The 15,674-nt window shown below is 41.3% G+C and overlaps 1 protein-coding gene across 1 annotated transcript; it reads left to right on the top strand.

Annotated features, from left to right (window-relative positions):
* Nucleotides 1-13,420: 13,420 nt before the first annotated feature.
* Nucleotides 13,421-14,511, top strand: LOC112134394 (autism susceptibility gene 2 protein). The gene is made up of 2 exons (XM_024250276.2): nucleotides 13,421-13,883; nucleotides 14,108-14,511. The coding sequence occupies exons 1-2, from the start codon at nucleotides 13,593-13,595 to the stop codon at nucleotides 14,171-14,173; spliced, it is 357 nt and encodes a 118-aa protein (XP_024106044.1). The 5' UTR covers nucleotides 13,421-13,592; the 3' UTR covers nucleotides 14,174-14,511.
* Nucleotides 14,512-15,674: the final 1,163 nt, after the last annotated feature.

Here is a 15,674-nt window from a genome sequence, read left to right as displayed (position 1 = left end):
AACAAGACACCACAGAGTTTAAAATATGCAAAAGAAGAAATAGTTTACACTAGTGTAATGAATCAATTCATGTTAAAAACATTTATTGAGCATGTACTATATTCAGAAGATTTGAGCTGGGTACTCCAGCAGATAGATGATAACAAACCTTCAGCCCCTGTTCTTGGAAGCTCTCAATCTGAGGGCAGACAACAATGCAGGACAGAATGAATCAGGTGCCATAGTTGGGGGTAGTCACATCCATTATCTTACCTGCCCAGTATCCATTCTCTTCCTGCAAGACCCTTGATATTTCTCAGGGACCACCCCTCTCCACTCTCAGTCCCTGTGATTTGAGTGGAGCTGAGTCAGCCTTCATCCCCACAGGGGGGTGTAACCCAAGTCTAGTCTATCAGAGCAATTGTATTTTCCTGGCCCAAGTGATGAGTGGTTCATAAGTGGTCACATGCCCAGTCAAAACCAATGACCTTTGTGCTACTGTTGAGAAAAGAAACTCTTTTCTCCTCTGGGATGGCTGGATAGGATGAAAGCCTGGAACTCTGGGTAGCTCATATTGCTACTGCCTGAAAATGGAGCCCACACCAAAAGTAATTGAGCTGAGAGATGAATTGAGTGGGTCCTGATGACATCTTTTAAAACTGTCGGATATTTCCCATGTCAAGCACTGCAGTAAGCATATCATTCACTGTTTTATTCATTCATTTGCTCACTTGCTGACTTTACCTGTGCAGTTGCATTTAATCCCTATACAGTATTTCCCCCAGTGCTTTCTGAGGTCTCAGTTACTGGCCATCCACTGCGGTCCAAAAATCGGTGAGTACGGTACAATAAAATATTTTGAGAAAGAGACCACATTCACATAACTTTTATTATAGTATATCGTTATAACCACTCTATTTTATTATTATTGTTATTAATTTCTTAGTGTGCCTAATTTATAAGTTAAATGTTATTATAGGTATGCACATATAGGAAAAAACATAGTGTATACTTGGTTCAGACTATCTGAGGTTTCAGGCATCCACTGAGGGTCTTGGAATATACCCCACTGGATGAGCGGGGACTATTTTAACATTAACAGAAAGTGGGTACCATTATTCTCATTGTATAGATTAACCTACTGCTAATTAATGGAAAAGGTGGGATTGAACACAGAATCAGATCTGTTTCTAATACCCTATATGGTTTCTCAAGGAGAAAATAGCTCTTATAAAACCAATGTATTCTCTTAGCACCTAGAATACAATAGTGCATTCACTTAGAAGGGGCCCCTTATATATTTCTTGACTGGGTGCATATTCATGGTGTAAAGAATGGTGGTGCTGTTACTTAGAGTGGGAAGCACAGGAAGAGGTGCAGGAGGAAGAGAAGGGGAGGATGAATTCAGGTGCAGCCAGGATGTGGGTACAGGAGGAGATGATATGTCCAGAGGTGAAAATGTGAGGTTGGAATAGGGCCAGAGGTAGAGAGGAACATTTAGAAATTTTCTGAGAGGAGAATTGATGAAGGACATCTTTCCACAAATGTTATCTCAGTGAGGCCTTCCTGGACCCCAAATTGCAATCTCCTTCTTCATTCCCTTTTCCTTACCTTCCCCATCTCTCCTCCCTGCTTTGTATTCTCATAGCATCAATCACCTGTATCTAAATAGATATCTATTTGTTTTTATCTACGTCCTCTGCATCCCCATGACAATATAAGCTTTATCTGAGGAGGGAGACAGGCTGTTGTTCACGGTGGTATCCCACATGCCTAGACTAGTGCCTGGCACATAGAAGGTGCTCAAAGTATATTTGTTGAATTAATAAATGAAGGAGTGGAAGTGAGTGAGATTGCTCACTGATGGCAGAGATAGAGAAGGGTAGACAGAAGACCTCGGAAGAGGAGACCCTGGAAGTGACTGAGACAATCTAAGAGGCAGAAGACAAATCAAAGAGCCATTCCCAAGAATAAGGAAAGCACAGGGCTTCCAGAGCAGCACAGCCAGCAGGGTCAAATGTTGCTGAGAGGCAAAATATGGCCGAGGCCATTACATCTTTGGTAATATTGCACAGCATCATGGTGTGGAGGCTCTTGGGATTCAGAGTCAAGCATGAGGGTCTGAATTCCAGTCCTGCCATTTACTAGTTTACTAGTTATGTAAATTTGAGTCACTCTCTAAACTTCAGAGCCTTGGTCTGTTTACCTGTAAAATGGGTATAATACTGACCGTACCTCAAAGCATAATTTTAAGGATGCACTGGATTATTATATGTGAAAGACATGTATATGTGTGAATTATTACCATTATCAGTGATCTGCAGTGGGTAGAATAAATATCTACAAATAAAGGAAGTCATGAAAAATTTTGATAAACCATTATTGTTTGGGAATAATTGATTTCAAGACAAAACAAAATACATGATGATTCTTGCTGTCATTTTCAAACATTATGCATATATATTTGAAAATGAGCACTTGCATTTATGAATTTGAATTTGGGGCATTTTCTTTATCAGGACTGTTGCCGGCTTTTTTATACCCCTTCTTACTTAGGCTATTTATGCAAATGCACAATCCCAGACAGACAAGAGGCAACATTTCAGTTCTCTGTCAATTAGGTTGGAGAGCTGCATGCAACCATTCCCTTCCTTCCTCCAGCCCCCTCGCAAGCCAATCTTATTTTTTACCCTTTGTATCAGAATGTTGCATATCCCAAGTCTTTCTAGAAAATCACTGATTTTATTTATGCATTAGCCTTTTATATTGTAGGTTTTGAGTTAGATTTAGTCCTGGTGGCTGAAAGTTCAACATTTTCTGAATGTTTTCCCCAAAACCACAACCATATTTGGCAGCAAAGAAGCTGGAGGGATGAATAGACTTCCATGTTGCTTGGTTGTAGATAGGGAGATGCTGGCAGAAATTTGCAATCATTTGCATATATACAATTGTCTGTGATGTTTGCTTCCACTTGTGCTCTCTTTCTCTGCCCTCTGTTCTCTTTGTGCAGTGAATTACTAATACAAATACAGATAATGAAATTTCTGATCCCAGACTGCAAAGCAAACGCACATTTTGGAAGGTATCTGGGGAAAATGGATAGGTTCTTTTGATCTTGTTGCTTTAGCCAGACAAGGAAATAAGGAGAAAGTAATTACAGGGACTTGTCTTTGAAGGTAGAATGAGTGGCACTGACAGCATTTCTTTTCACAGAATCTTGTAGAAATGCTATTTTCTTGTTAATACCAATAGGTATTATTCCTGGAAATAGAGTTTATGTATTAAAATGTGTGTTCAGCAGATGGGACACCGTCCACAGGAAGCAGAACAAGTTCTGTCCTTGTGGCTACAGGACAGAGTGGATCTAGGGGTGGGTGAAATTTGTCTCCAGGCTTGAGGCATTCCCCAGGGCAGCCATGACAGTGCAAATTCTAGAGGTGGAGTGAAAGTGCATTTGTCCCTGAAAGCATCCTGTGGTAAATCACCGCTCTTGCATATTCAGAAGCCGTCAGTTTCATAAGCAGAAGCGTGACTCTGTTGGGCAACTGAAGGTGGTAATTCAGTGGCTCTGATTAGGTGGCAGTGATATCAGGAATGCTCAGCTTGCCTGACTTCAGAATATGTTCCTATTAGCTATCAGAAAGCTCCCTGGAGAAAAGAGCTGAAATGCAATTTTAATTGGCAACTTTTTAGGGTAACAAAGAACATTTTCTTATACCTATCCCTGTGGTGGACCTAAAGTTAATACATTGGTAAGTGAGCAATTCGAATTAAGTCCATGCTTTCTTAAACAAACAAATAAACAAAGAAGTTTTAATTGTCAGTGTACTATGTACTTTATTGCACAACACGATCACCTTTGGTTTAAGAAATGCATATCGGCTGGGTGCACTGGTGCATGCCTGTAGTCTCAGCTCCCTGGGAGGCTGAGGTAGGAGGATCGCTTGAGCCTGGGAATTCAAATTCAGCCTAGATAATATAACAAGACCTTGTCTAAAAAAAAGCGTGCCAATTCTTTTCTTCTTTTAAAATAATTTTGATTTTACCTATTGTTGACCTTTCATCGTATATCATGTGGTAAACACCAATTCTGTTTGTCTGAATAGGTTTCTAAACAACTTAAGCTTGTGCTGACAGCTTGTATAAAAAGAACAAATATTTGTTTTTGATTTCATGCAAATATCGCATGCTGTCAAACAAGACGGGCTTAAAGAGGCTAGGATTTTGTCTTTCATCGCTCACTAAGGGACAGCTAATCTATAGCAGAAATAATTTTAAATGTAGAAGTGGAAAATACAGACCTCCCCCTGGTTGAAATGACATTAGTAGAAAAAACAATTTAGCTGAAAAAGGTTATGAAATGCTTATTTTGTTAGACAGCTTAAAATATGTTGGGAATAGAATAAAAAAGAGAGAAATGGTTTATAAGAAAAAAGACTGTTCTAACAGCTATTGCTTTATTGGAAATTAGTTTAGTGGCATTAAAACTCTTTAAATAAACATATATGAAATGATATAACTTTGTGTTGAAACAAGGTTAAGTGAAAAACTGAAATAGCATTATTGTGGATAAAGTAGAGATCAAGCCCTTGAAATTACGGATATTAAAGAACTCATTGGGCAATCACTGGGTTCTTTGCTTTCTTTTCATTCTTTCTTGGCATATCCTTTATGGCCTATAATGAGGCAGGTAGAGATACACTGTTATAGCTGCAGTTTAGTGGCAGAAAGTGAAGGAAAGAAAATTTCTCTTAAAAATGAAAACAATATTCATCCTAATGATGCTGTTGGACTGTCCACTATGGAGATTTAAACTAGCATATGAAATTCATTTACAGATACAATGGATACCAATCTAAATATGAAATATTCATGTGTATGATATTGCTTCTGTTTGGATTCCTGCTGTCTGCTATTCTAGGTGGGATTGTGGATGGATTTTCCCCTCTCACTCATTTCCTGTTCCACAATGCCTACTGTGCAATATTACTGGGCTATGTCAGCCACCTAGCTACCTTCCTGGTGTGACTGTTGTTCCTACTTTCCTTTATACAATGAAGAATTAACTGTTCAGGTACTGTCATCTGCCTTATCCAACACACTTTATAACACAGGGGGAGAATTTTAATAAGACCTCCAAGGGGCCTGTTGCCATTTTTAGAGAGAAGGTTTCCTACAAAGGAAGTGCATGGAAACTCCCAAGAGAAAGCTAAAACCCCCTGCTGAGAGGAACCCGTGTCATCCCATTTTATTGTCTACCTGTCACCACAGCCCTTGCATGATTCTGACAGGCTGCTCTTTTCTCTTGTAGCCAGTGCTGCTTAATGTCATTTTCTTGGTTGAACATCTTTATTTCTGACTTGTTACAAACCATTAACTAGTTTCCAGGTTTCAATGTCCTGGCTACTTTTGACTAGTAAGTCATTTGGCATAACAAGGTTTCCCTTTATCTTCTTGCTAAAGAAAATATCTACAAGAAATGATCAGTGTTCCAATTTTTATGAATCCTAGCAGATAGGAAGTGCCTGTCATCGGATGCGAGGTATCTTTTCTGAAAGCATATTCTAGTTCATATAATAGAACTTGACAGACACACTGGGTAACCATTACACTTTCTGTAGAAGGCTTGAAACAATTTAGGTGAAAAGAAGAGAATTTTACAAATATACTTGCCTGGGATGGTTTGAAATAAACATAACAGCATTGTTTATAATTAGATTTCTTATGTGAAATGTTTTCACACATAAAATTTTTAAAATATATTTTGAAAAGCATTCAGTAGTTTAACAGTTGTCAATCTCTATAAATATACTTTTCAAGTGCTAGTTATTTGTAGTATTGCTAAAATGAAGACTGGCTGCTTTGGACAATGATTTAAAAGTAATATATATAGATGTGTGGCTTGATGACATATTGCTAAAGCATTAAAAAAACTTAGACTTTAGTTTGCTTTGTATAAAGCTACTCACACATGAAATTAATATAACTAATTTTTAAAATTACTCAATTTTATTAAAGTTTCAAAAATGTACTTTTTTTTTTTTTTTAAAGAGATGGGGTCTCACTCTCTTGCCCAGACTGGAGTGTGGTGGTGTGCTATCTTAGCTCACTGCAGCCTCAGACTCCTGGGCTTAAGCAATCCTCCCACCTCAGCCTCCCAAGTAGCTGGAACCACAGGCGAATGTCACCACGCCTGGCTAACTTTTGTATTTATAAAATAGAGGCAGGTCTTGCTATGTTGCCCAAGTTGGTCTTGAGCTCCTTGGCTCAAGTGATCCTTCCATCTCAACCTCCTAAAATGCTGGGATTATAGGCGTGAGCTGCCGAGCCCAGCCAACTTTTTAAAAAAAATGAACTTAAACATTATGAGCATATATGTTAATGTAATGTTACATTATTTAAATCCTAAGTAAGAATATTTATTTATCCTTGCCTAATTAATGGATTAAGGATATTTAACGATCAGTTACTAACCCAGCAACTCCACTTCTAGGACTCTATATTAGTGAAATAGTTGAGCAAGTGCATAAGTATGTATGTTCAGTATATGTGGCATTGTAAATCATGAAAAATCTGCGACAGCTTACGAATATATTGATAAGGGAATGGATAAATGAGCCAAAGGACACCTCTAAAATGGAACACTACATTGTTGTTTAAAAGTTGAGCTACAAATATATGTGCTGATGTGGGTGGTGTCTTTGATACGTTGTTGAGTGGAAAAAGCAGCCTGCAGCACTGTGTGTAGAGTGTGACCATTTCTGAGAATAGTGGGAACTCTCTCTCCCCACCTCCTCTGTCTTTGTAGATACACACCGGACAACCTTTGAGTGTGAAGGCATGGGGGAGATAAGACGAAAGACCTGATATTTTGCTTTATATACCTCCATATTATTTGAATTTAGTTTCTCCAGTGTTTATGGACACTATGAGTTAACTTGACAACCTGATTAAATAATTTAAAAAGGAAATTTCATGTCACAGAAAGGATTGGATGAAAAGAGACAAATGTAGCTACTTGAAATTTCTAACAAAGAAGCGTGGTTTCCTTCCATTCGATTAACTCTGGCACTCAAAGAATTTGTGTCTCTCTATGAATTTTAACAAATAGAACCTCAAAATCTGGGCGCACATGCTGTCAACCCACAGTCTATGTCATCCTGGGAGTGGCTGTGGTCCTCAGTTGATTTCTTGGTGCCGTATTTCAAATCAGCTCATAAATTATTAATAGTACATGTGTAGGTCAGAGACACACTAACCCTGACAATCATTTCATAATATTCTCTCTTTAGCATTAGAAGAGAAGAGAAGGGAGTAATCAATATGCAACATCAGAGGTACATTTCACATAGATATGGTATAGGCACTTAGAAAAAAAGAGTCAGATCTTTACAAAAACCTGTCAGCCTGGCATTAATCTTGCATTATGAATAATGTCACTATCTATGAATCTTTAATATTTTTTAAATGATGAAATTGTATTGTATCCTCTACCAAAGCAAATTTGATAAAATGTGAGAATAGTTTGATCAATGAAGATGTTGATATATGTGAATAAAAAAATTTAACGCTAGCTCATTAAAGTGCAAAAAGCAACAGCTATACTTTGACCTCAATGTAAATTTTCAGCCCAAATTGAGTTTTACCGTTATCCATAAAGCATGGAATTATTCTTTAAACAAGTTATAAAATAATTGTTTGGTTAAAACCATTATCCCACAAGACATCTCTGGTAATATACCACTAGCAACCAATTTGGTATTGGCTTCTAGTTTATAATAAGACCATCTTTGAGAATTCCTAACAAACACTTAGATTAATGTTTCATATATAAGATACAGCAGTGCTCATGAAAGATTACAAATCCAATGGCTTTGCTAGAAATAGTGTTACATTTTTTTTTCCATGACATAATCCTGGAATAATTTGTTCCAGGTTTAATTTTCAGTGAAAGTAAGAAAAGTAGATCAAGAACTTTGCTTATGAAATTTGCCTAATGAAGAAATTTTAATCAGTGCTTGTTGAACTGAAGATAAAAATATAGTTTGTTTCTACAGATTTGAGGAGAATTAACATGTATCTGATTGTTAATATTTGATTCTTGTTTAATTATTTATTATATCAAGGAATGAATCTGTCAAGTAAATAATGAAATGCGTACATGCAGCATATGTAATTAGGTTAGGTGCATAAATCCAAAGTGTTCACTTTATAGTTGTCAGCGCAAAATTTATTAATAATGAGAAATGTTAAGTGAAGAAAATTCTTAACACAGTCTACCTCATTAGTGTGGATTACAGCAATTGTTGGCTGAAGAAAAAGAAGGCTACAAACAGTCGTGGTTAGGCTTCATTTTCTTAGTTGTCTTTTAATCGTTTAAAAGTATTAGTGAATTGGAGCACACTGGTTTCTCTTTTTAGAAATGTATGATTTGAAACATGAGTTGTGGATTCAAATGCATGCTGCCAATGGAATAATTCCACACTGAAAAAATACAGGCCTCAGGGTTTCTAAATCCAAACAGTTATTTACGGGGGGAAATTCAATTAACGTTTGAGAAGAAAAATCTTCTTTTACGATTAAACTGTCAGATTTGAATCTGAAGATTCAGCTTTAAATTCACTGCGAAGGTGCATAGACAGGAGGCGATGCATCACCAGCTGTCTCCTCTGTTTCCCCTGCCTGCCCCAGCTCGATGGGGATGGAAAGAAGCACCTTGTCAAGTACCTTCCGTGAACTCCAGGTTTGCCTGGGCTGCTGGCACAGGTAATGAAACAGGGATTTGAGGAGACCTCAGGTACCCGGGAATGAGACTTGATGGGATCTCTGGGTATGTTGGGGTGGAGATTTACAGGGACGTGGTTGAGTGGGTGCCACCAACTCCATATTAAAGAATCTGACTCATAACCTGGTTAGAGTTAGGTCTGTACTTCATATTAATCATTAATACCAATGTATGGCCTAAGGGGCAACCAACCAGAAAACAAGATAATGAGATCCCACTGTGTCACTAACTACTCTGGTAACTTCCAGAAAATTCTCTAAATTCTAGGGCCTTAGTTTCTTCGCCTATCAAATTAGAGGACTGTCATTCTGGCTTTAAAGGTCTATGATTCACAGAGATGGTATTGGAATACATCAGATTTTGTGCAAGCAGTTCCATGAGTGTGTTGAAAAGAAAGGGAGAGTATGATGGTACAAACATTCATCATCTGACCAGGTATTGTTCTAGAGACACTTATACATTTCTTAGAAGATGGAAGATATGATGACAAAAGGAAGTCCATGTGGTATTTTAGTAAATGACATGACTAAAAATGTCTTACTAAGGGAGTGTGGGCTGCCTTTCCTCAGCAGTGGGGACCAGAGACATTCGAGTTAGTTACCGTGTATTGACTCCAGATAAATGACATGACTTAGCCACTACTTAAGAATTTTCTTACTCTCTCTCTCTCTCTCTCTCTCTATATATATATACACCATATACCATATATATGTATTTATATATATATATATATAAATAAGTTAAAAGAGAACTAGAAGGCCTATTTAGGATAATGAAGTGACATTACAAAAAAAGACTACATGTTACAATTTTCCTATCTGCCTTCGAGAGGGGAATGACTAATAATTTTATCTTCAAACATTTCTGTGATTTACACGTTTTCAAAGAGGAATATTCTGATGGTGAATAATCCAGTTATCAAATTATTTGCTAAATCAAAATAATTATTTGCTATTCTCCTGACTTAATTCTCAGATGTCTAAAAACTAAAGAACTTAGGGCAAAAATGGCTTAATTCAGTCAAGAATTCATATTGTTAAAGGAAAAATCCTATGTGGGATCCATAATATGGCTAGTTATTTAGTGGGGAGAAAGCAAAGCAAAAGAGCAAATATTTTACTGCACCCTAAGAAAATGTCAATTGGATTCAGCCAATCAGTTTGCTATTGACTAAATCAATATATACCATTTTTTCAAACACTTTTTTTTGGTAGAAAGAACCAATATAAGAAGAATCAAAGTGTGATTGGTTTTGATCTTCAAATAAAAAGCCATCATAAGTTGCTGATACTGGCCAGGTGTGGTGGCTCACACCTGTAATCCCAGGACTTTGGGAGGCTGAGGTGGGAGGATCACCTGAGGTTGGGTGTTTGAGACCAGCCTGGGCAACATGGTGAAACCCCGTCTCTACTAGAAATACAAAAATTAGCCAGGCGTGGTGGCGTGTGCCTTTAATCCCAGCTACTCGGGAGGCCGAGGCAGGAGAATTCCTTGGACCAGGGAAGCAGAGGTTCCAGTAAGCTGAGATCGTGCCACTGCACTCCAGCTTGGCCTGGGCAACAGAGTAAGACTCCGTCTCAAAAAAAAAAAAAAAAAAAAAAAGTTGCTGATACTTTTAGTGCCTACTCAATAGCCATCCTCCCTTATTCCTTATTCCTTGGGAGCTGCCCTGTCCAGATTCTAGAGAAAAAATAAAAAATTTTCTAAGCCACGGAGCTTTGGGATAGTTTGGCTGCAGAAATTGATGACTGGGAAACTGACTAAAATTCAGCTTTTGTTTTGGCATTGCCTGTCCTGTCAATTCCCTGCTCTCCTGCACCACTCCCCTTACCCTCAATATAATTCAAGGCTAAATCCTGATTAGTCATCAGTTCTGATAATCTTGCCTCCCTTGCCAGTGGTAGTTTAGAGATATTCGCGTGCCCTGGTTCTGGCCAATGAGAAAAGATCTGAGGGATCTTTGGTATAATTTCTCCACTCTTAAAAAATTTGCGAACAGTCAACTTTTTTGGCTGGCATTTGCCATGTCTTAAAGTGATGCCTGGAACTATGGCAGCCATTTAGAGACCTTGAGGAGGACTAGCTAAGGACAAGGTCAGCAAGCTGAGGATGGCAGAGTTTCGGAAAGACGAGAAAAACTTGACAACATTAAACATTTTTGACCCACTAAATTAACCAAACTTAGCATCTGCTACCTTGGGACTTCCTACATGAGATACTACATTTTCTTCATTTTTAAAGCTACTACAGACAGGTTTTCTATTACTGAAATCAAAGTTATCCTAAGAAAAACAAGCAGCGTATGAAGCTTTATTTTATCACATCTGACAGAACAGCTCAGCCTTAAGTTGGGAGTAAGATTTATACAATTCTGCTGATAATATTTATTACTCATTTTAATTGTTTGCATGGTAATATTGAAGCCCCCCAACTGTTAGGAAATGTGCATTATTTTAACAATACTGGGTATCGGTAAATAAAATATGCTAAATATTGCTGAAAATAAACACTAAGTAACTCAATTTGTGTCATTATATGTGAGGAATGGGAAAAGCTTCTTGGAAGAGGTGATATTTAATCTGGACTTGGAAAGATCAGTGGTATTTGAACAGTTGGACATGAAGTTCAAGGGCATTCTAGAGAATGTCATGGGAGAGGAAATGCAATAGCATGATTTGGGGATGTACTGTAGTAGACAAATAAGGCTGGAGCTGGGTTAGGTGCATATTGTGGAGGGTCTTAAATGTCTTGCTAAGGGAGTATGGGGTGCCTTTCCTCAGCAGTGGGGAACAGAGATATTTGAGTCAGTTACTGTGTATTGATTCCAGATAAATGAATAAAGCATATAGTATGTATATATTTTTTATAGTTTTTTTGGTATATTTTCATGAAAAGTGTGTATGATTTTAGTGAAACCATAAAAATCCATTTTCATTCCAATTTAGATTCTGTTTTAAAGCAGTTGCCAAGGAAACTAGTAAGTGACTGGTTATGCCTGATTTTCCCTAAGTTCAAAATTAGATGCAAATTCTTCAAAGAGACTACTTGAAAGCCAGTAAACATTTCAAAGGCAGTCAAGCTCAGACGCCTGGGTGTGTGGGTGCAGGATGGCTAGAAGGGGGGTTCTGATGTTCCTGGAGGGAAGAGATGCCTTGCCTGTGTAGGCAAAGAGCTACTTTGAGGGAAAAAAGCTGAATGAGTTAGAGGTGAGTGCCCAGGAAGAGAAGCTGGAAGTGAGAGATTCCACTGAAGTGCCTAGAAACAGACACTCTTTAATGGAGACAAGACCAAATTTCTGGAGTTTTCCCTTGTTTACATCTTTATGTCTTGTCTCGTTTAAAAAAGGAGTTAACTTTAAATATGTCCCTGAATAAACACGAGGCAGCATGACTTCATCGCAGGTAGAGATAGGACTAAAACATGATTCTCCTAAACTTTAACCCTGGAGTTAGCTCACTTAATCCTGTAAATCTCTGCAAAGACTAACTTTGTTCCCTGGCTCCTCCGTGGTTGCCAGGTGGTGGATACACATTCTACAACAGAAGAAACTGGAATCGCTAGAGGTGTCTTTTTTTAGAGCAAGGAAGCATTTCCCAGAAAACCCCAACAGATGTCCCTTGGCTTGGCCTTGGCCAGGACTGGTCACATGCTCTTTTCTAAGCCAATGCCTGGGCAAGGGAAGGGGTTGGTCATAACCGATTTAGACTACTTAGGATTTACTTCTGGGCCAAGGAGAGGGAGGGGGAGAAGGAGGGGGTGGGGGTGGGGGTGGGGGTGGGGGTGGGGGCAGGGGGGCTGGCCTGGCCTAAGATGGCTGGGGGTGATGCGGTCGGGGGACAAAGGAGTGCTGGACTGTTGTGTGAGCTGTAAGAAGGACCCAGAAAATACTGCAGAGTGATTGAGAGTGTAGAGGGGCCTGGGTTCTCATCTGTGCTCCCTCCCACCGTAGCTGGGTTATCCTGGGCACCTTGCAAGGCTTTGCTAAGCCTAGGTTTCCAGGAGAGCAGTAAGATCGCTGTGATAAACATGTAGGTAAAGCAGTTGGCATAGTGCGTTGCATAGAACAGTCCTCAGCAGATGTTTAAGTACTGTCGTTGTTGCTATTAATAAAAGTGACCTAGCTCCTCTCCTCGAGAAGTTCACAAGGGGCCCAAATGTGACAGCGGGAGCCATCAGAAGGCAGGAGGTGACTTCTTGCCAGGGAGCAAGCCAGGGCAAGAAGAGAGGCGCCGTGAAGCCTGCGTTCCCTCCCGCACCTTGCCTCGGTGGCCACACGGGGAGCTCAGCAAAGCCCAAGGTTCGGGAGGCGGGTCCTGCACAGCGACGCAGCCTTGTCCCGGTGGCCGCAGGCCTGGGGAGCGCAGGCGAGACGAGAGCGGGGCGCCGGGATGCTGGCGTCCAATTTAACCACCAGGGCGCACGGGACTGAGGCCGGGGGTCCCGCTTTTCCGTCAGAGTTCGCGGTCACGAGTGGAACCCACCGAGCACTCTAGTTTCCTGGCATTTTCACGGCATTAATTGGATGACAGAGTCAAGAGGCAGGGCCTGCGCCGACACTGACTAGCAACGCGCGGCCTCTGAGCGGCGCCCGGCCGCCCACCCCTTCCTCCTCCCGCACCCGGCCGGCTCCCCCTCCCTGCCAGGCTCGGCGGCTGGGGGTGGGCGGAGCCGCGGCCGGGGAGTTCATTATGTTGGACAGGGCGCGTCTGCGCCTCCGGCCGCCGCGGCTCCCGGGGCCTCCGCCTGCAGCCGGCGGCGGAACGGGGGCAGGCGGCTGAGACGGGCGAGCTATTTGCATTCCCGGCAGTCATTTTTATATGCGGAGGTAATGAAGTTGTCAGCGGCGCCCCGAGTGTGGCAGAGCCTGATATTCAAATCGCCCTGCCCGCTCCGCCTGCTCCCGCCCGCCTGTCCCGGGAGCCCCAGGCTGCGCGCGCCCGCACCGCATCCCCGCTTTGCCCCGCGACCGCGCGCGCCTCCTCGTCCTCCCCCGCGCCTTTGTCTCCGTCTCCTTCTCGTTTCCTTCTCCTTTCCCTCCTCTTTTGTGTCGGGCCAGACTCAGCCCCAGAAACCAGCCACCCTGCCGCGTCCGACTGCCAGGGATCCCGCACGCCGCGAGGTGAGCTGGCGGCAGGTTTGGGGAAGTTCGCGGGTGCAGCTAGGCCGCCGCCCTCGCACTGGACGCCATGCCAGCCCCCTCTTTCCTTCCCCAGGGGCCTCTTGCCCTCCCTTCACCTCCGTCTCCAAGAAAGATGACCTAGTACTGCCATTACCGTTTGGGCCTAGAGGAGTTTTCGTTCCTCTTTCCGAATGCATATTTGTGGTCATTTTTTATGATTGCAGAAACCCAACACAGCTATTCTGTCAGGCTGCCGAGAAAAGGCTGTTCCACAGTTGCAGCCCTGGTGAGGCAATGAGGCGGAAAGGTGGACGCACCTGCCTGGAGTGGTTGAAGGAAGGCAGTGAACATCCACGCTCCTGGGGTTGGTTTTCCTGGGCCTCTGTAGCTGTGCTGCTCACTGGGGCAGCCACTGACCACAAGAGGCTGCCGAGCGCTTGCAGTGTGGCCAGGCCAGACCAGGATGTTCTCCAACTGGGAAATACACACCCCCATTGTAAAGAAGACTGTATGGAAAAAAGAATGTGAACTGGCTCATTCATCATTTAAAAACATTGATTGCATATTGAAATGATAATATTTTGGGTATATGGGGTGAAATAAAGTATCATGAATTAAATCTGTTTTTTTTAAAAATGTGGCTACAAAGAACATTTAAATTTACACATGTGGTTCACATTATATTTCTGTGGGATCGCACTTAAGACCCAACCCCACCCATCCTCTAACTCTGCCCTCTCACCTTGCTCTACAGGTACTTTGGAACAGGGCAGGGATGGAGGGAAGGTCCTTGTATCTTAGGGATCAAATGCCCAGGAAAATAATTAGGAGGTGTTTGGGATTATGCTGAAAACCCTGACAACACTGAATAGCAGATGTCTCTTTCTTTTCCCTTTGTTCACTGTAAAGAAAAACTTACACTCCCCCACAGCCATGCCACAATTCCGTGGACCAACCATTCATGTGTGAAGGTGGGCCTCTAGGAGTGTTTTGTGCCTTTTAGGAGTTATTTGTGCAACACTAAACTTGCTGACATGCCATTTAGAAAAGTGAATACTGTGTACGCACTGTAACAACTATTTCATAAGTATTTTTGGTGTACACTGTTCCTCAGCACTCACAGGCTTCGGAGTAAGGGCTCCCGGAGTATGCATTGACACGATGCGCTGCAAATGATCCGGGCATGGGGGAATCCCTGAGTGTGCATTGATTCCACACACGGTCACGGCTCCTACAGGGCTTTTATGGCACAGCTCGCCAGTGATCCGTGTGTTAAAGACTCCCCAAATACACATTGACACGATAGACTGGAGTTGTTTGGGTATATCGTGGCAATGATCCAGGGATAATGGCAGTGTCTTATACAGTTTCACTGAGATTGGAGTGCTCATGGTCCTAATGGCAGAACCGGAACTGCCCCATTTAAGTCCCACCATGACGCCCAGTAAAGGGTGTGTGGGTCTTTGACCTTCTGCTTCATGACACTGTGGCATCGCTAATGTTAACTGATATTTTAACTAACACAATTGAGTTAGCATTTTTCCCCCTGAAAATTCATTTTTGTAATTCAACACCTGAATTAGGGAGTCCATCTATTGATGGTTTCATTTGGTTAATCATAAGCTAAAGACCTAGGAAAGGTCATTCTTAAACCTAAAGTGGTTTGGGAAGAATAATCGTGGGAGACGCATATGAGCTTGAGACAGAGTTAATATGGAATAAATAACCTCAGTCCTGAGAAAACCTAGTTGGCTAGGCTGAAATAGACAAGATGAGAAGGTGGGAAGAAGA

This window comes from Pongo abelii, chromosome 6, assembly GCF_028885655.2.
Source record: "Pongo abelii isolate AG06213 chromosome 6, NHGRI_mPonAbe1-v2.0_pri, whole genome shotgun sequence".
In the NCBI taxonomy this organism is placed as follows: domain Eukaryota; kingdom Metazoa; phylum Chordata; class Mammalia; order Primates; family Hominidae; genus Pongo; species Pongo abelii.
Note: the sequence above shows the minus strand (reverse complement) of the source record. Positions and strands in the feature narration are given on the sequence as shown.